Source organism: Furipterus horrens, unplaced genomic scaffold (genome assembly GCF_987537825.1).
Source record: "Furipterus horrens unplaced genomic scaffold, mFurHor1.1.pri manual_scaffold_3, whole genome shotgun sequence".
NCBI classification, from domain to species: Eukaryota; Metazoa; Chordata; class Mammalia; order Chiroptera; family Furipteridae; genus Furipterus; species Furipterus horrens.
The window spans coordinates 71,128,628-71,145,702 of record NW_028327173.1 but is presented as its reverse complement, the minus strand read 5'-3'; the positions used below and the strand labels follow the sequence as shown (position 1 = coordinate 71,145,702).

The following is a 17,075-nucleotide window of genomic DNA, read 5'->3' as shown; positions in this document are numbered from 1 at the left end:
GGTCACCCTAAATGTTCCTTGCGTAAGTTCCAGCAAAGCAAAACTAAAGATCATAAGTGATCATTTGCTGCTCTTGTTGTGTTTATGCAAATGAACAGGATAAATTAAAAATGAACTTAATGCAGTCCCTTTAATGACAAGTAGGGTAATCTTAGGGAGAAAAATCAAGATTCAAGGAAGATCACAATGCCCAGTGGTAGACTATAAAGTAGTGCAGCTAACCGTCTTTAAAGCTTCTTTTCATTTAAAATTTGTTTTCATTTGAAAGTTAAACTATGTCTGTGGCATTATCAAAGATGTTTCATTTACAGGCAAGAAGAATGTCAAATGCCTTGCAACTGGATGTCTTTCCGATAAGACAGTCCTACAGATCTATAAACTTGTGTGTGGGTTATGTTACATAAATTAACATGTGTTTTCTGTTTTCAAAGGGCATAAGCCTATGATCTCATTACCTGAGTGATTGTCTGTATGTATAGGCCTCACTTAATCCTGTCTGCATTGCTGCCTTCTGAGACTCAATGGTTTGGCTGAACTAAGTGGTTGGGTTGGTGAAGAACGGGGTGGTCTGTGGGCTTCACTTTAAAACTGGTTTCTCTTTTCTATCCTAATGGCTTGGACAGAAAGAGCCCAGAGGCCTGAGAGGGGGGAAACCTAAAATATTTCCCTCAGTCCAAACTAAGTATAATGGGCAAAAGGGTTTTGGACAGGTGAGATGTACCTGGCATACCTTCCTCTAAAGAAGCCCTTCTTTTCCCTAATGTGGGACATTGAAAAATTAATACCTGTCTTTTGTCATCTAGTGGTTACGGATTGAATGATGTCCTTTAACCCTGTTGCCCCCAGAATACAACAAGGATGCCAGCCTGTTAAAGCAAGCCTGCCGTTGTCCAGAGACAGCCAACCAACCTGGAGTCTGCACGATCCTTCCCCTTGTGGGAAGGCCACCCTCCCCTCCACACCCCCACTCTTATTAGGGATTTCTTGACCCAAGGGTAGGTAGGACGATGACCATGTCCAGCTTGAAGCAACTAGAGGAGCTCGAGACCTTCGTCCATTGTCCTTTATAAGATTGTAAAGGGTCTTAAGTCTGAGAGGGAGGGATTGTTATTTTTTATTGTTAAAATATTTAACTAATTAATTAATTATTTTAAAAAAAAAGAAGAAGAATATATGAAAGGGTGAGCCATGAGCATGGACTTGGGGAGGGGATTGTCGGGGAAGGGGGGTGCTGGGCGGAGGGGAGCAAAGGGAAAAAAATTGGAACTATTGTAACAATATAATCAATAAAATATACTTAAATAAATAAAAAATAATAAAGTAATCCATTTTTATGTAAGGAAAGGGGAATGAAATATATATTCAATTAAAAATACATATTCAATTTTGCTTTTATTTATATATCTAAGGAACACTGGTACTGGAAAAGTGCATTCAGAGTTAACAAAAATATTATCTATGCAAAGTAGGGATAAGGTAGAAAGGCAGCCCTGACTGGTGTGGCTCAGTGGGTTGGATGTCGTCCTGCAAATTAAAAGGTCACTGGTTCCATTCCCAGTCAGAGCACGTGGTTGGGTTGCAGGCCAGGTCCCTGGTTGAGGGAATGCAAGAGGCAACCAACTGATGTTTCTCTCCCTCTTTTTCTCCTTCCCCTCTCCTCCTTTAAAAATAAATAAATAAAATCTTTTTTAAAAAGCATGAGTGTGAGAATAAGACTTCTCAATGTCTATTTTTATTTAGTTATTATTTTTGAACCAGGTGAGAGCATTACATACTCAAAAGTTAAAATAAAATTTAAAAATGAAAGTAAAACGCATTAAAATGTAAATTTATACTTTTCCTGTGGGGTTGAGAGGAGCATGGACTTTTCCCCTCCTCATCATAGCATGTGCTAGTTCATCGATACCTGTGTACTCTGAAAAAGGGGAACTCATTTGGAAAACATGTCACTTTGTTGATATTGTAAACTTTGTACACCAACTCATACCAAAACAATAGAAACCCTATACCATCAGTGAATTGGCAGATCATCAAACAGTGCTGAGTCTTGTACTGGCAGAACTGTGGCTCACATTCCCAGAATGCAAGGTGGTGAAACTCATAGTTCTGGCCAGGGTGCTTTTGTTGTGAGGGCCAGGTATTTGCACCAACTAAAACCTGGTGCTGTTGGCACCTCAGAGTAAATAAAACACAGAAGAGATAATGCAATCTGCTCTACTCTGGCTGCTTGGGCCTTAAGAGCGCTGGTCATGTCTAAAGGTCATTATATTGAGGAAGTTCCTGAACTTGTTTTCGTGGTTGAAGATAAAGCTAGAGGCTACAAGAAGACCAATGAGGCTGTTTTGCTTCTTAAGAAAATTAAGGCCTGAAATGATATAAAAAAGGTTTATGTCTCTCAGCAAATGAGAGCTGGCAAGGGCAAAATGAGAAACCATTGTATCCAGTGCAGAGGACCTTTCATCATCTATAATGAGGACAACAGTATCATCAAAGTTGTCAGAAACATCCCTGGAATTACCTGCTTAATATAAGCAAACTGAACATTTTGAGACTTGCTCCTGGTGGGCATGTAAGCCATTTTGGCATTTGGACTGAAATGCTTTCTGCCAAGTTAGATGATCTGTATGGCACCTGGTGTAAAGCTGCCGCCCTCAAGTGTAATTATAACCTTCCCATGCACAAGATACTCAGTACTGACCTTAGCAGAATCTTGAAAAGCCCAGAGATCCAAAGAGCCCTCCGAGCACCATGCAAGAAGATCATCACATAGTTCTGAAGAAAAATCCACTGAAAAACCTGAAAAACATGTTGAAGCTGAATCCATGTGCAAAGACCAGGCTCCAGAACACCATTCTTCATCAGGCCAAGAACCACAAACTCCAGGTGGATAAAGCAGCAGCAGCGCTAGAAGCCAAATCACATGAGAAGGGGGTTTCGGGCAAGAAGCCTGTGGTAAGAAAGAGGGCTGTTGGCATTATGAAGCAAAAGGCTTTGATGGCTTAAAAAAAAAAAAAAGGCCGCAAGAATCCAGCAGCTGAGAAGCCCACAGAAAAGAAACCCACCACAGAAGGAACCTATATTATAAATTGAAATTTGTTTATTCTGTAAAAGTCAAATCACTTTGGATGGCCAATTTTGAATAAAAACCTGATTAAGGGGCAGCGAGAAAAAATGAAGTCACTTTATTTTTTTCTGCAGAGTATGGTAGGTTGAAAATAGATTAAAATACATAAAATATATAACAGGATAAAATTCTATAAGGGAAGTAGAATTACAAAAGTTCAAGAAGAAAATTGGTAGTTACAAAATAGTTACGGGGATGTAAGTACAGCATATGGAATATAGTCAATAATATTGTAATAACTATTATATGGTGTCAGATAAGTGCTGGATTTATCAGGGTGATTATTCATAGGTTATATAAATGTCTGATCATGGGGTTGTACACCTGAAATTAATATATTGTACATCAACTGTAACTGAAAAAAATTTTTTTTAAAGTTCAAGGAGAAAGGGGAACAATTACGGCTAAAGAAACAATTTAAAATAATTTTTAAAGATTTTTATTTATTTATTTTTAGAGAGAGGAGAAGAGAGCAAGAGAAACATCAGTGTTAGGGAGAAACATTGACCAGTTGCTTCTCGTTTGTGCCCTGACTAACTGGAACCAAACCCACAATCCAGGCATGTGCCCTGACCAGGGATCAAACCAGAGACTTTTTGCTTTGCAGGACAAAACCCAACAAGCTGAGCCACACCAATCAGGGAAGAAACAATTTTTTGTTTACTCTTTAAATGGTATCAAATTGCCATGGCATTTATAATACACTCTTAGTCCATACGTAAGATTTGTGTGACCATTTTATTTTTCAATGTCAATATTTACAACAGACACTGAAAGTCACTTCCTTTACAATTATTTAATTTTATAAGAATAATTTTGGATGTTAATACATAAATGGGGAAGGGATACATGTATTTTTCAAAATTCTTTTGGTAGTGTGTAAACAAAAAGGTTTGAAGACGACTGATCTTGATTTTCATAAATTTGAAACCAGTGGAATTACTCCTTTGTCTCTGGAAGGCCGAAATTACTTTATACATAGCAACTAAGAAGCTACAGATTACTACCTCTGAACATAATCACATTGGATTAGTTTTGGATTAGCTGGTTTTTACTTAGAAAAACAGAAACTTTTAAGCTTCATAAGAATGAGTGCCAGGTAAATTTGACATAAAGAATTTGCAGCAGGACCACTGTAACAAGAGTGTAAAGAATACTCATATCAAGTGGTAGAAAAGTTTCTTACCTAACTTTGCCATGGCCAACCTGCTTGGATCCTTCTTGGGACTCATACAGGTGGATTTAAAACCAAAAGTGCAAGTCCAATGGTACAAGGACTCATCAAACCTAACTATAACGGGGTTCCCAGCCTGGACCATGGGGGCTGCTCCAGCCCCAGGTTTTTCTCTCAGGCTCCTGGGACATGTGACAACAAGGGAAACAGCACAAATTTGAAATGAAAATCATCTAAACTAATTTTCTCCTTTCAAATAAAAAAATTTTAACTACATTTAATCTTTGTTGACTCTAAATGGAAACTAAACAATCATTTCTTCTCATTAGGTTGAAACTTTGTCCTTATTATCCCTGTTTACAGCCGTTACCATAAGAAATCCCAGACACCCGTCATCTCCCACTCACCCAAGGCTCTTCATATCACCTATTTTGAAACCTTGCTCACCACTATACCATTTCTGAGACTCTTCCACTGTGTTCTCTGGAATTCACAGGCCATCATCAGCAAGATTCTCTGTATCTTCAATCTCTCCTTAGCAATATTTCCTTCACCTTCTGGTTCTAAAGCAAACCTGGTTCATGCTCCGACTTGGAGGTGGAAGAGGGATCCTCCTTGCTCTTCATTACTTCTTTCAGGCTATTCTTCCTCTTTCCTCTCTAATTCCTCCTCCTGATCAATACTTTTTTAAAACTTATGTCCTCTGATGTTGTCACTCTCTTCATCGTGGTAGTCACCTACTCACTCATAGACCACTCTGTCTTATTTCTCAAGGACTTCAGCTTTGGGCTACTGGAATCTTCTCCAGCACCTCTCCTTTCCTAAGTCTTGTTATGAAATAGGTAATCCTTATGACACTCTCACCTTGACTATTCCAATACCATATGCCACACTCTTCAGCTCTTTGACTGCCATTGTCACATTTCACCCTGGACTTCATCACATCTCCATAATCTTAATTTCATGCATCCCACTAATTTACCGTATTGTTGTGGCAACTATTGCAGAATTGAGATGGACTCCACCTAAAATTTGGTTTGGATGTTGAAACTGTTGATGCCACACATGTACCAAGAGAGCATGAAAAGGTTTATCCCTCACTAAAGAAGCTTTCTGTGAAGAGCAGAGCAGGCTTCAAGCTGTATGACTATGGCTTGAGGGGACAGAGAAAGGAGACACCTTAGGGTTTTACGGTGGTTGGAATAGGAGTGGGAACAGGGTGAAGGTTCTCTCACATTGTCTGGGTCTTACATGGTTTGAACTTCCCACTACCACCAAAGGAACGAGTACCCAAGTTTTCTTACCAGTTTTCCTAGGTGTGGGCATAGGGGAAAGAGGAGTGGTGGGGCTTCAAAGCTGTCGGCAAATATAAAAAATGGATCTGGGATCTGGTCAAGATGGTGGCTTAGGCAGACGTGGCTTGTCTCTTTGCATAACCACATCAAAGTACAACTAAAATATAGAACCACCATCAGTCAGAACCGTCAGAAATCAACTTGAATGGCCAAGTCTGGCAACTATGGAATTAAAGAAACCACACCCATTGAGACAGGTAGGAGAGGCACAGATGTAGAATGGGCTGGTCCCTCACCCATGTGTGGTGGATAAAAATTCGGGAGGGAAACTTCAGAAGCCAGGAGTCCCAGCCCCACACTAGGCCCCCCAGCCCAGGGTTCCAGTGCCAGGAAGAGTAGTTCCTACAACTTCTAGCTGCAAAAACCAGTGGGGATTGAATCAGGGGAAGAAACTGCTAAAGCCCCAAGCAGTTCCTCTTAAAAGAGCCCACACATGGACTCACCTACTCAGACTCACTCCCTCTGAGCTCCAGCACTGGGGTAGCAGCTTCAAAGGCACCAGTGGCATACAGGGACTAAATGAAGCGTCTGGCATCAAAGTGAGCAGAGGCCATTGTCTCTTTTCTAAGTCCTGCCCCCACAGAGCCCACAAGCTGGTGCCATTTCTGAGACTTCATCAACCTAGCTAACACTGTTTGACCTATCTTGGAGATCCCCAGAGACTCTGCCCCACCCAATTTATGGACTCACTCAAGTTGGTTTTTTGTAAGTACAGCTGGTTGTCTTGGCTCATGCTTCACAACTTCCTAAATCCTATCAAACAAGCAACAGCTGGTCTCAGTGAGCTCCAGGCCTGACACTAGCAGCAAAGCAGCCAGCTTAGAGTCACAGCTTGGCTTCACCTGGGAATCGATAAGCCTAGAACAAGTAGAAGCCATCTCATATTGCTTTATAGCTTAAGCAGGGTGTCCTGGGAAAAACACAGGTGGGGACTGCACCACCTGGCAACCCCCAGGGCCAATGCATCCAGTGGACAGCAACATACTATGTCAGAGCACCGCCATCCTGTCCCTGCACAGCTGATCATCCACAGAGGGCAGAGGTTGGTTGCCTGTGGTCACAGCTAGTCCTTGTAGCTGACTGTCCTGGGTAAATCCCTCCTACTGACCTGCCAACAGCAACCAGGGCTCAACTACAAGAGGAGGGTGTTCTCAGCCCACTGAAGGGCACACCTTGAGTACCCAGCTTGGGTGATAGGGGAGGCAGTGCTGCTACAGGACACCTACTACATTACCAAGCCATGGAGTCAAAGCAGCTCTACCCAATACACAGAAACAAGCACATGGAGGCTGCCAAATTGAGGAGGCAAAGAATTAAGGCCCAAATGAAAGAACAAAACAAAACCCCAGAAAAAGAATGAAATAAAATGGAGAAAGAAAACCTATTAGATGCAGAGTTCAGAACACTGGTGATCAGGATAATCAGAAAAATGGTTAAGTATGGCCATAATACAAAGTGAAATAAATAAAAAAATATAGGAAACTAACAGTGATGGGAAGTAAGCCGGGATTCAAATCAAAGATTTGGTACAAAATGAAGAAATAAACATTTACCCAGAACAGAAAGAAGAAAACAAGAATTGAAAAAAATGTACTAACATTCAAATCATAGGGGTGCCAGAAGAAGAAGAGGAAGAGCAAGAAATTGAAAACTTATTTGTAAAAAACAATGAAAGGAAACTTTCCTATTTTGGTAAAGGAAATAGACATATAAGTCCAGGAAGCACAGACAGTCCCAAACAAACGAGACCCAAAGAGGGCCCCACCAAGACACATCATAATTAAGAAGCCAAAGATTAAATATAAAGAGAGAATCTTAAAAACAGCAAGAAAAAAACAGAGAGTTACTTACAAAGGAGTTCCCTTAAGACCATCAGCTGATTTCTCAAAAGAAACTTTGAAGGCAAGAAGGGACTGACAAGAAGTATTCAAAGTGATGAAAAGCAAGTACCTACAACCAAGAATACTCCATCCAGCAAAGCTATCGTTTAGAATGGAAGGGCAGATAAAGTGCTTCCCAGACAAGGTAAAGCTAAAGGAATTCATCATCATCAAGCCATTACTACATGAAATGTTAAAGGGACTTATTTAAGAAAAAGAAAATCAAAGCTATGAACATTAAAAAGGCAATAAACTCATCACTATCAATGACTGAATCTAAAAAACAAAAGCAAAAACAAACTAAGCAAGTAACCAGAATAGGAACAGAATCATAGGTATGGGGATCATTTGGAGGGTTGTCAGCTGGGAGGAGGAAGCGGGAGAAATAGAGAAATGGTGTAGGGATCAAGAAGCATAATTGCTAAGTACAAAACAGACAGGGGGAAGTTAAAAATAGTATAGGAAATGGAAAAACCAAAGAACTTATATGCACAACCCATGGACATGAACTGGGAAGGGGAAGGAATTGCTGGAAGGAAGGGGAGCACTGGGCGGAGAGTTGTAAAGGGAAAAAATTGGGGATAACTATAACAGCATAATCAATAAAATATACTTACAAAATGGATACAGACTCTTTATTATACACCTCTGATCTTTTCAAATAATTTCCTCTTGTTCTCTGACCCCTATTGTTCCTCAATCCCACAAAGACTTGCAATTCATTGATCCTACCACCTTTTTTCTGTCCTTAATCTCTCCATATCCACTTGTTCCTCATCTTAAACTCCATGGTGAACCATAATTACTCCCTTACATCCTCAGCTTCCTTGCTCCTCTCTCCTTGCTCTTATTTCCTTGGTAAAACCTTAAATAGGATTCTAAGCCTACGCTGAGCTTATGTTTCAGCTAATATTGCTGAAAGAAAAAAAGCACAACCACACTGACTTGTCCCACTTAAATTCATGACCATGAACTCAGATGGGCCCTTTATGACACTCAGCAAGCTATATGATATTTTTCCTAGTCCATTCATCTTTCCATTCTCCTGGATGACTACTTCATACCTTCGCTTCTGGCCTTAAGCCTCCGTTACTCTTCCACACTTCCTCTCCACTCATGACCTTACTTCCTGTCTGAGAAAATTGAAACAATCAAAAGAGAACTTTCAAAGATTCCTACAGTCACTCCTACCCATCTGCCTGCCTATTTTCATAGATGAACAGTTTGTGCTCCTGTCTGCACATTATCCTTTCACTTATGTGCTGGATTCCAAATTCTCTTTCCTTCTCAAGGACACCTCTCCAACAATTCTCTCTTCTTGCTTCTACATAAATTTTTCCTTCTCTTCCTGTCATTCTCATCAGAAACGAACATTTTTCTCAATTTTTTTGTCAACCTACTTTTGACTTCACTTCCACCAACAGTTACTGTATAATTTTGGGGCTCCCTTTGCAGAACTTCTCAAAAGAATTGCATATAATGTTAGTCATCTCCAATTCCTCTCCTTACATGGTTTCTTAAACCCACTCCAATCAAGTCCCCACCACCACCTCCCATGCCTTGCTCCGCTGATATGTTACCAATGGCCTCCGTGGTAACAAATCCAATGGTCAATTCTTAGTTCTTACTCACATATGAGCACTCACATCTCCTTGATACACTACCTTCACTTGGCTTCTAGGCACTCACTCTTGGTTCTCCTACTTCATTAGCTGCTCCTTCTCAGACTTCTTTGCTGGCTCATTCACTTCTGCCACCTTGAGGTCGAAAGACTTCATCCTTAGTTCTCTTCTGTTTACAAATTCCCTTGGTGACATTGTCTAGTCTCCTGACTTTAAATATCATCTAAATGCTGACATCTTTCTTTATCTCTAGGTTGGACCACTCTCCTTAACCCCAGACTCATATATACCACTGCCTACTCTCAACCTCTGCTTGGATTTCTAATAAATATCTCAAATTTAAATGTCCAAACTTGAACTTCTGATCTTTCTCTTCAAACCTACTCTACCTGTAGTCTACCTCATCTCTACAGATTTGTTTTATTTTTTCATATCCCCTATCAATTTTAATCTATTTGATTTTTGGATTTATTACATTTATTATTTATTGCCTGTTGCCCCCACCTCCAAAATGTAGTATCTACAACGACTGAGTTTTTGTCTGTTTTGTTCACACATATAACCCAATCAACTAAAACAATTTCTGGGTGCTCCATTGATATTTATTTACTGAACGAATAAAAGAATGAATTAAACCAATAGGATCCATTCTTAGCTTACTCGGAAATTACTGAAGTGTCTTAACCCAAACTGAAAATCAATGAAAAATGGGTTTATTTGCCAGTAGTAAAATTCCACCCAGGTTTAAAACCTGTGTCTGTGCATGGTTTGGGGGAGGAGTGGGCAGGAAGGTATTTCTTCAGAAACGTAAAGCACCAGAACAAGACTTAGGTAAAAGCCACAGTGAGCGTTTGTCAAGGTTTGCTTCTGGGGAAACCACTTCTCAGAGCCACAGGCCCGAATGGGTTCTAAGTGGCCACCTAAACTTTGGTGGCATCATGTGAAAGGTTCAACGAGGGTGAAAAGCAGCAAAATGGCATGGCATCTTCCTCCAACTACAACTCTCTCCTAGCAACGTCTGTCCTCTCACTAGGGTGTCTCTGTTTTCCCTTATTTGGACTTCACTGTCAAAAGAAAGACACCACACCCTTCATTATGTAGCCCTAACTGAGTAGCTATGCCACGTCCTAGGTCTCCTGTCTTCAGGACTGTATTTAATTCAGTAATATTTTTCTTTTGAATCTGGTTTCTGGGTGGGGCCGGGAAAACTCTGAAGCTGTTTGAAAACAATACAAACAAAAAAGATCGGAATTTTTAAAAAGTACATTTTAAAAATAGTTCAAGACCCTTAGAAGCAAATTGAACTTGGGGGTCACGGTGAGTTCGGTACAGAGGAGCCCTGTGCGTATCAGCGAAGAGCCGAGTCCTCAGGGGATGTGCCCGTCGCGTTTCGGGCTGAGGCGGACGCCCCCTCCCTGAGCCGCACCCGCCACCGTGCACATGGGAGGACGAGCATGTCCCCAGGGAAGGCACCCCAAGCTTCCCTTGAATTTCCATGCAACCGGCCTAGACACGTCTGTACTGAAGGAGCAGAGTCCAAAGGGAGCGTCAGTACCGACGCGCGGGCTGGCGAGATGCACGCTGCCAGGGGAGCCGGGAGCCGGCGCTTCGGACCCGCGGGGGAGGCCGCCGCCCCGCCCCCCCTCCCCACGAGGAGCGTGCGACACCCCAGAGTCCGCGGAGCCCCATCCCTTCTTCGCACACCTCCCCTTTAAGCGCGGGGCACATTTGGATTTGTGTCGGCTGAGGCAAGGTGTGACTCCCTTTTATGGCGGAGTCGGCAGCAGCGGCTCTGACAGCCACGACGATCGCGCGAGCAGAGCAGGAAGCCGGGCCTCGGGCCGCCGTCACCGCAGCCCAGCCGGGAGGAGCGCCGAGAGCGCAGCGGCGGGGGCGGAGGAGTGGGCGGGCCCGGCAGGGCTGGGGGTGGGGAGGCGGGGGGAAGGCGGGGAGCCGGGCCGCCAGCGCTTGGGTCTGCCACTGACTGCGGCGCGGCGGGGCGATGTGTGATTACCATGGCGAGGAGTCTCTGTCCGGGGGCCTGGCTAAGGAAACCCTATTACCTCCAGGTAGGCCGGCGGCGAACCCGCCGCGCGCCCTCCCTCGCCGCGCGGTGCTAGCCTGCCTCCCTCCTCTTCCCTTGGTCGGCGCCCGCCCGAACCCCGCTGCCCCCTGCTGTCGACACCTGGCGGCGCGCCCTCCCCGCCGCCCGGGCGCCGCAGCCCCCAAGGCAGCGCTGCCCGCGACCCCCAACCGCTGCCCCGGTACCTTCCGCTCCCCGGCGGGCTAAGCTTGGGGACCTAGGTCACCCGTCCCGGGCTCGCCCTCGCACCCCTTGCTTCCCAGGAGCCCTGAGACGTGATTTGGGTGCGACCCTACAGCCCTAGCAGTCAGTACTCGGCAGACTGGGCTTGGGACGTGCCTCAGTTTTCTCCCTGATCTGGTGCTCTCCTTCCCCTTCTCCGGTGGGCCCCGCAGGTCGGCTATTTTCGACTCTGTGTCCTGGGTCTTCAATCGGTGATAGGTTAGGTGGTGTGTCATTCTTACATATTTTAGAAAATTATGGCAATTTGTCACACCAGTGTTTCCCCGAACCCCCAAGAAGCGGCGTGTGCCTCGTGCTGAGCCCCTTGGTTCGATCTCTCCATCACCCGTGATTTAAATGGGAGGTATGGCTCGGAAGCCCGAGCGAGTGGGATGGGTGTTTGCTTTTTAAAAGGAAAGGGGACAGTGTCTGGTGGCGATCTCAAATACTCCAGGAATGCAAACGTTATTCTCAGTCATGTCATGTGTACTGTTCGCGTGTTATTTTTTCATGATTTCCGTTCCACCCTCCGTTCCGCTGCCAGTCTGTGTCTTCGAACCCTACTACTGCCTTCATGTACTTACTGTTGGTCACCAGAGGGACCTAGTAGGCACCGTTAGCAGCTGAGCGCAAAACCATCACCCCTTTGGAAAAACAACTACAAATAAATGCCTGGCATGGGTCAGCAGTATTGTCTGTATTCAGAGGACAGTACTCTTTTACCACTTTTCATGAAAAGGCTTAAAGAAATTGATAGATAATTTTGGGACAGGAATTTCTGTTCAGCTGGTGCTTTTATAAATTATTTGAAAAGTTGAGAAGAAATCATCATGGGGCAAGTAAATCTTCCATTTTTGTTTGGAAATTGCATGTGTAAATCATTACCCTGCCATGAGTGATGTGCTGCAGATTAGAAGCATGGTTTGACAACCCATGAAATGATAGGTATTAGGAGTAAAACTGAACACACTGCGTCCTTATAGCAGCTCCACCAGTAGTAACTGTGCCTTGAGTAACGATGCAGCAACCCCGTCTAGAATTCAAACCAGGTGGTACCTTTATGTGAGCAAAATAATATCTTCCCAGACTATCCCCAAAATATGTTTATTGGGTTATATAAACTTTTTTTTAGTTACTAAAACTATTTAGCTGTTTATTTTTAAGTTTTTAGATTTCGCGGCAGTCTCTTTTAGACTTTGATTTGCTTGACTCGAAATGTTCTCCACAGATATGGCTGTGACATTTTTTGGCACCATAGCACACGAGCTTTTAGATTGGCTAAGATTAGTTTTTACAAATATTTATATATCCATTAATGGCAAGCATTTGGTATTTCTGCCTTTTTGATTGTGCATGTCATTGTCTGTTACCAAATTAAGATAAACACAGATTTTAAGCATTTCAAAAGGATTTGGGGGCACAGTGATATTTTAGTAGGTTATTTCTATATAAAATGATAAAACAGAAACTTTATTGATTATGGTATTATTTGAGACAAATTTAAAACTTGGGAACCCGGAAACTGGTGTTTTAAACACTGTCTTCGTGTTCATATTTATTCTTTGTATAAATCTTCTTATTGGTTGTCAGTTAAATCAGTTTTTTAAAAATTCTTGTGTAATATCTTCTTCCATTCCCTGTTGCCCAACTTCTGTTTTTTATGCTTCCATTACCAATAAGTGCTTCAAACTCAAAATTGTTTTGCACAAATCAAAATAAAATATTTTCAGCTGAGTCTATTATACAGCTACTGAAGTTTCTCAGCAACTGAAGGTTGAGCTAAATATATGGTATTACTTTCCTTTCTTATTTTCATTTTATTTTTCCGAGAATAAAATCATGTTCCTTTAGAAACAGCATGAGTCATGAACAGGAGCTGAGATTTGTTCATTTGTGCACCTCTTCCATTATGACCTTGAAAAAGTTTTATAACTTTTTGGTTCCATAGTTTCCATATCATAATGTGGAGATTGTACAGTAAGTACTATGAAGGAAAGGAATAAAGACCATCTGAGAGAAGGAGAACAGTTTATCCCTCTCCTTTAAAAGTATTTTACTGTGGAACATTTTATATATACATAAAGCAGAAAAGAATAGTGAACGCTCATGCACCTACCTATCAGCTGCCCTCCACAATTATCAGTATTTTGTTTCATTTCCCCTTCGCCGTATCTTTCTTCCGACTACCTAAAGTATTTTCAAGTAAATATGAGATATCATATCATTTTATTCAAATATCTCAGTGGCATTTCTAACAGATAAGGATATTTTTAGACATAATCACACTACCATTATCATACCTAAAAAAATTAATAACAATTCCTTACTTTTTCCCCCCTCCTAAATACGGGTTACCCCAAGCGAACCGAGTAAATTCAATTTGCCATGGAGTGGCTTTACTGTGATTTGAGAGGGTCTCTGGGCACAAAACAAAACAAGAACTCTCCCCTAACCAGTTTGTTCCTACTGGGAAGTCTTCATTTGAGGAAAGCTAATTCTCATTTCATGTCTTAGGATATAGATGTCTTAGAAAATAAATGTCTCTTTTAGTGACATTTTTAGGAAAATGTGTTTTCTTAATTCAAAGTGAGGCTGTAATTAGTCAACAGGTATAAAAGATCTTGTTTTGTTTGGGGGTAGGGAAAAGGCTGAAGAGTATGAAAGGAATTATATTTCAAAGATAGGGGGAAAAAATGAAGGGCCCAGCAAGAGGACAAGGAGGTTATAGAGACTGGCTTTGTATACTTGCAGCTTTGCAGTTGTCTTCAAATGGGTGGAATCAGAAAACATTTATGTCCTAAGGAGTTCAGGCCTTAGGGCTTGCAATTAATTGCCTCTTTCTCCTACAAATTACAGGAAAAAAAATTTGAGCAGTTGAGTTAAATATAAAGGAGCTTCATTCCCAGTGTCTTCATTAATCCAGGTATCACTGGGGTAATTGATCATATGATACTTCTAGAGAACTTTAGTATTATGCAACTAATGATATGTTTTTAGCTATAATATGGGTTGAATAGGCATTTATGGACTAATGTGGGGCCTAATCACTGTTTATAGCTTTGTTTATATAGCAAAAGAGATTCTGCTTGTGAAGAAGACAACTGATGTGGTGTATCCATAGAGTAGAATATTCAGCAATAAAGAATGAAGAACTGATAGATGCCATACCATGGATGAACCTCATAAACATTAATTTGAAAAAAGCCAGTCACAAGAGGCCACATAATTTTATGGTTCTATTTATATGAAGTGTCCAGAGCAGGCAAATCTATGGAGACAGAAAATAGATTAGTTGTTGCTTGGGGCTGGGAGGGTTGGGGGGAAATGGGTATGATGTTTCTTTTTGGGGTAATGGAAATGTTCCAAAATTGATACTGGTGATGGTTGCACAACTCTGTCAATATTCTCAAAACCATTGAGTTGTATACTTTAAACGAATACATTGTGTGGTATATGAATTATTTCCTAATAAAGCTGTAAAAGATAAAGAACTGAGTTTATATCATTGATGTGGTCTTTCTTTCTACATCTTGTTGCAGATTCTACCAGTGTCACTCCTTCCAGAGGAGTGGCTCAGGCACACTATTAGCCTGTGTGGCCTCTCAGAGCCAGGAGGGCTTGTGACTTGCACAACCAGCTTCTCATGGCAGTCCATTCTTCCCAGAGCATACTACCTTACACTTGCATCCTTTCCAGCAGTTTTTTAGAAACCTTACCTGGGAAATAGTACTTCCTGGTTTGGCTGAATGTACATTGGAGAGTAGAATCCTGCCTCTGAATCAGAAATTAGATGTATTAACCAGTTTAGATCATTTTTAGGTGTTTTTCTTCCACTCACCATTATAGTGATACTACTTGTGGTGTGGTAACTGCAACACCTGCATTTGTCCATTTTTAGCAGGATCTACTTTGTTTAGAGTTTACTTAAAGTCTGAGTTGACCAATAACATAGCAGCCCTATAATTTGTTGGTTTCGGTTTAGAATACCTTCTTCTCACTGAAGAATTCTTAAGTCCTGAAGAATTAAAGTTAAGACAATTTTGGGTTATGCACATTTTCTATTCCAGTCATTCTGTCTGCATGCCCTGTTGCACATAAAAAGCTATCAAAATTCTAATGAAATTTGAAGTCTCAGATACTTGGGTACTTCTGAAGGTTTTAACCCCTTTGGACTGCAAAAGTTTTAAATTTCTTGACGCGTCATCCTCTTAAAAATAACTACTCTAGCAGTTTCATTGTGTGTCCAATAAGGCTGTCATGAATAAATGGATAGATGGCATGTTCTAATTTGGGTATTAACACTTGTTTAACGTTTCTGATACTTGGCTCTTTGGCTTATATTGCACTATTTTCCAAACATGACTACTGAGAATGGTTTGGTTCTTTATAACTTCATGTGGATATTTTGTGGGATTTAGTGTCAGGATTACTGATAAAGATTATGGTAATAGTGACAATGTTGACAAATATCTTAGTAAGAGTAATATGGCTTCTTGCCCCATTTTCAGCCTCCTGGATTATTTTAAATCTAAGGATAATTAGAGCAGGTGGCTGTTCTCTGTTCCCCAAAGGCTTTAGAGAGAGAAGGACTACAGGTGGTGTGGTTCACATAGGCTTTCTCAGACCTGCTCTTCAGAGCTCAGCTTTTGCCATTGCCTGAAACTAAATCTCCAGATTAAATTTAAATCTAAATCTTTTGAGACTGGTATGTATACAGAGAGCATATGCATCCCATAATGTCTTAAATTCAAGTATAGAATTATAATGCAACCATTTGATATTACCATTAGTTGCTTTTATACCCCTGTTGGAAACTCAAATGGTGAATTCTCAGGCAGATTTCATCTTCACCACACTTTTGGGCTGGAGCACACAGTGAAAGTGTTCTTCATTGTCTCCTTCCCAGTGCCCTGGTGTTCAGCTTGATGGATTGTAGTGTTGTTTTGTATTCTTTATAGAAGTTTTCCCTTCCTTCTCTCTTCCTTCCTTCCTTCCTTCCAGCAGTTAGGTACATTTTAATGTTTTCATTTCTTCAAGTTGAATCTAGAAACCATACTGTACCACTGTTAAATACAAGCTTTTTATATTGTTTGATTGGAAAGATAAACATCTCACCTTTTTAACATACTTATTTCTAGACATTCAAACCACTTGTGAATAATTTCCCTTTCAAACCTTTTAATCTATAGAGTATAGGAGTTTACAAAAACCAAGATATTGTAATGTGAACATGTTAAAAAAAAACCAAAATATTAATGGATGAGTTTTCCTTCTGAAGTAAGTAGTTCTTTTTTTATTTTTTGGTTACCTGTTTAATGAAATTAAATAATTATCTTTTTTAGATGTGATCATGGTATTGTGGTTATTATTTTTCTTTTGTTTTTTATTGTGGCCCAAAACACACAAAGTTCACCATCTTTACCATTTTTAAGTGTATAGTACAGTAGTGTTAACTATATGCACATTGTTGGCAACAGATCTCTAGAACTTTTTCATCTTGCAAAACTGAAACTCTGCTTATTGAACAACTAACTACCCATTTTGTCACTCCCGCCCCAGCCTCTGGTAACTATTATACATTCTACTTTCTGTTTCTATGAGTTTGACTTCTTTAG

At 41.1% G+C, this 17,075-nt stretch overlaps 1 protein-coding gene and 1 pseudogene across 1 annotated transcript in view; both read left to right on the top strand.

Moving 5' to 3' along the window:
• Positions 1 to 1,851: 1,851 nt before the first annotated feature.
• Positions 1,852 to 3,090, top strand: LOC150015281 (large ribosomal subunit protein uL4 pseudogene; annotated as a pseudogene).
• An 8,021-nt stretch (positions 3,091 to 11,111) lies between these two features.
• The window catches only part of DIPK1A (divergent protein kinase domain 1A), a 107,531-nt gene continuing 101,567 nt past the window's right edge, over positions 11,112 to 17,075 (top strand). The window contains exon 1 of the mRNA XM_090269737.1: positions 11,112 to 11,224. Coding sequence (XP_090125863.1) covers positions 11,171 to 11,224 — 54 coding nt within the window. The 5' untranslated portion in view covers positions 11,112 to 11,170. The remainder of the gene's footprint in view (positions 11,225 to 17,075) is intronic.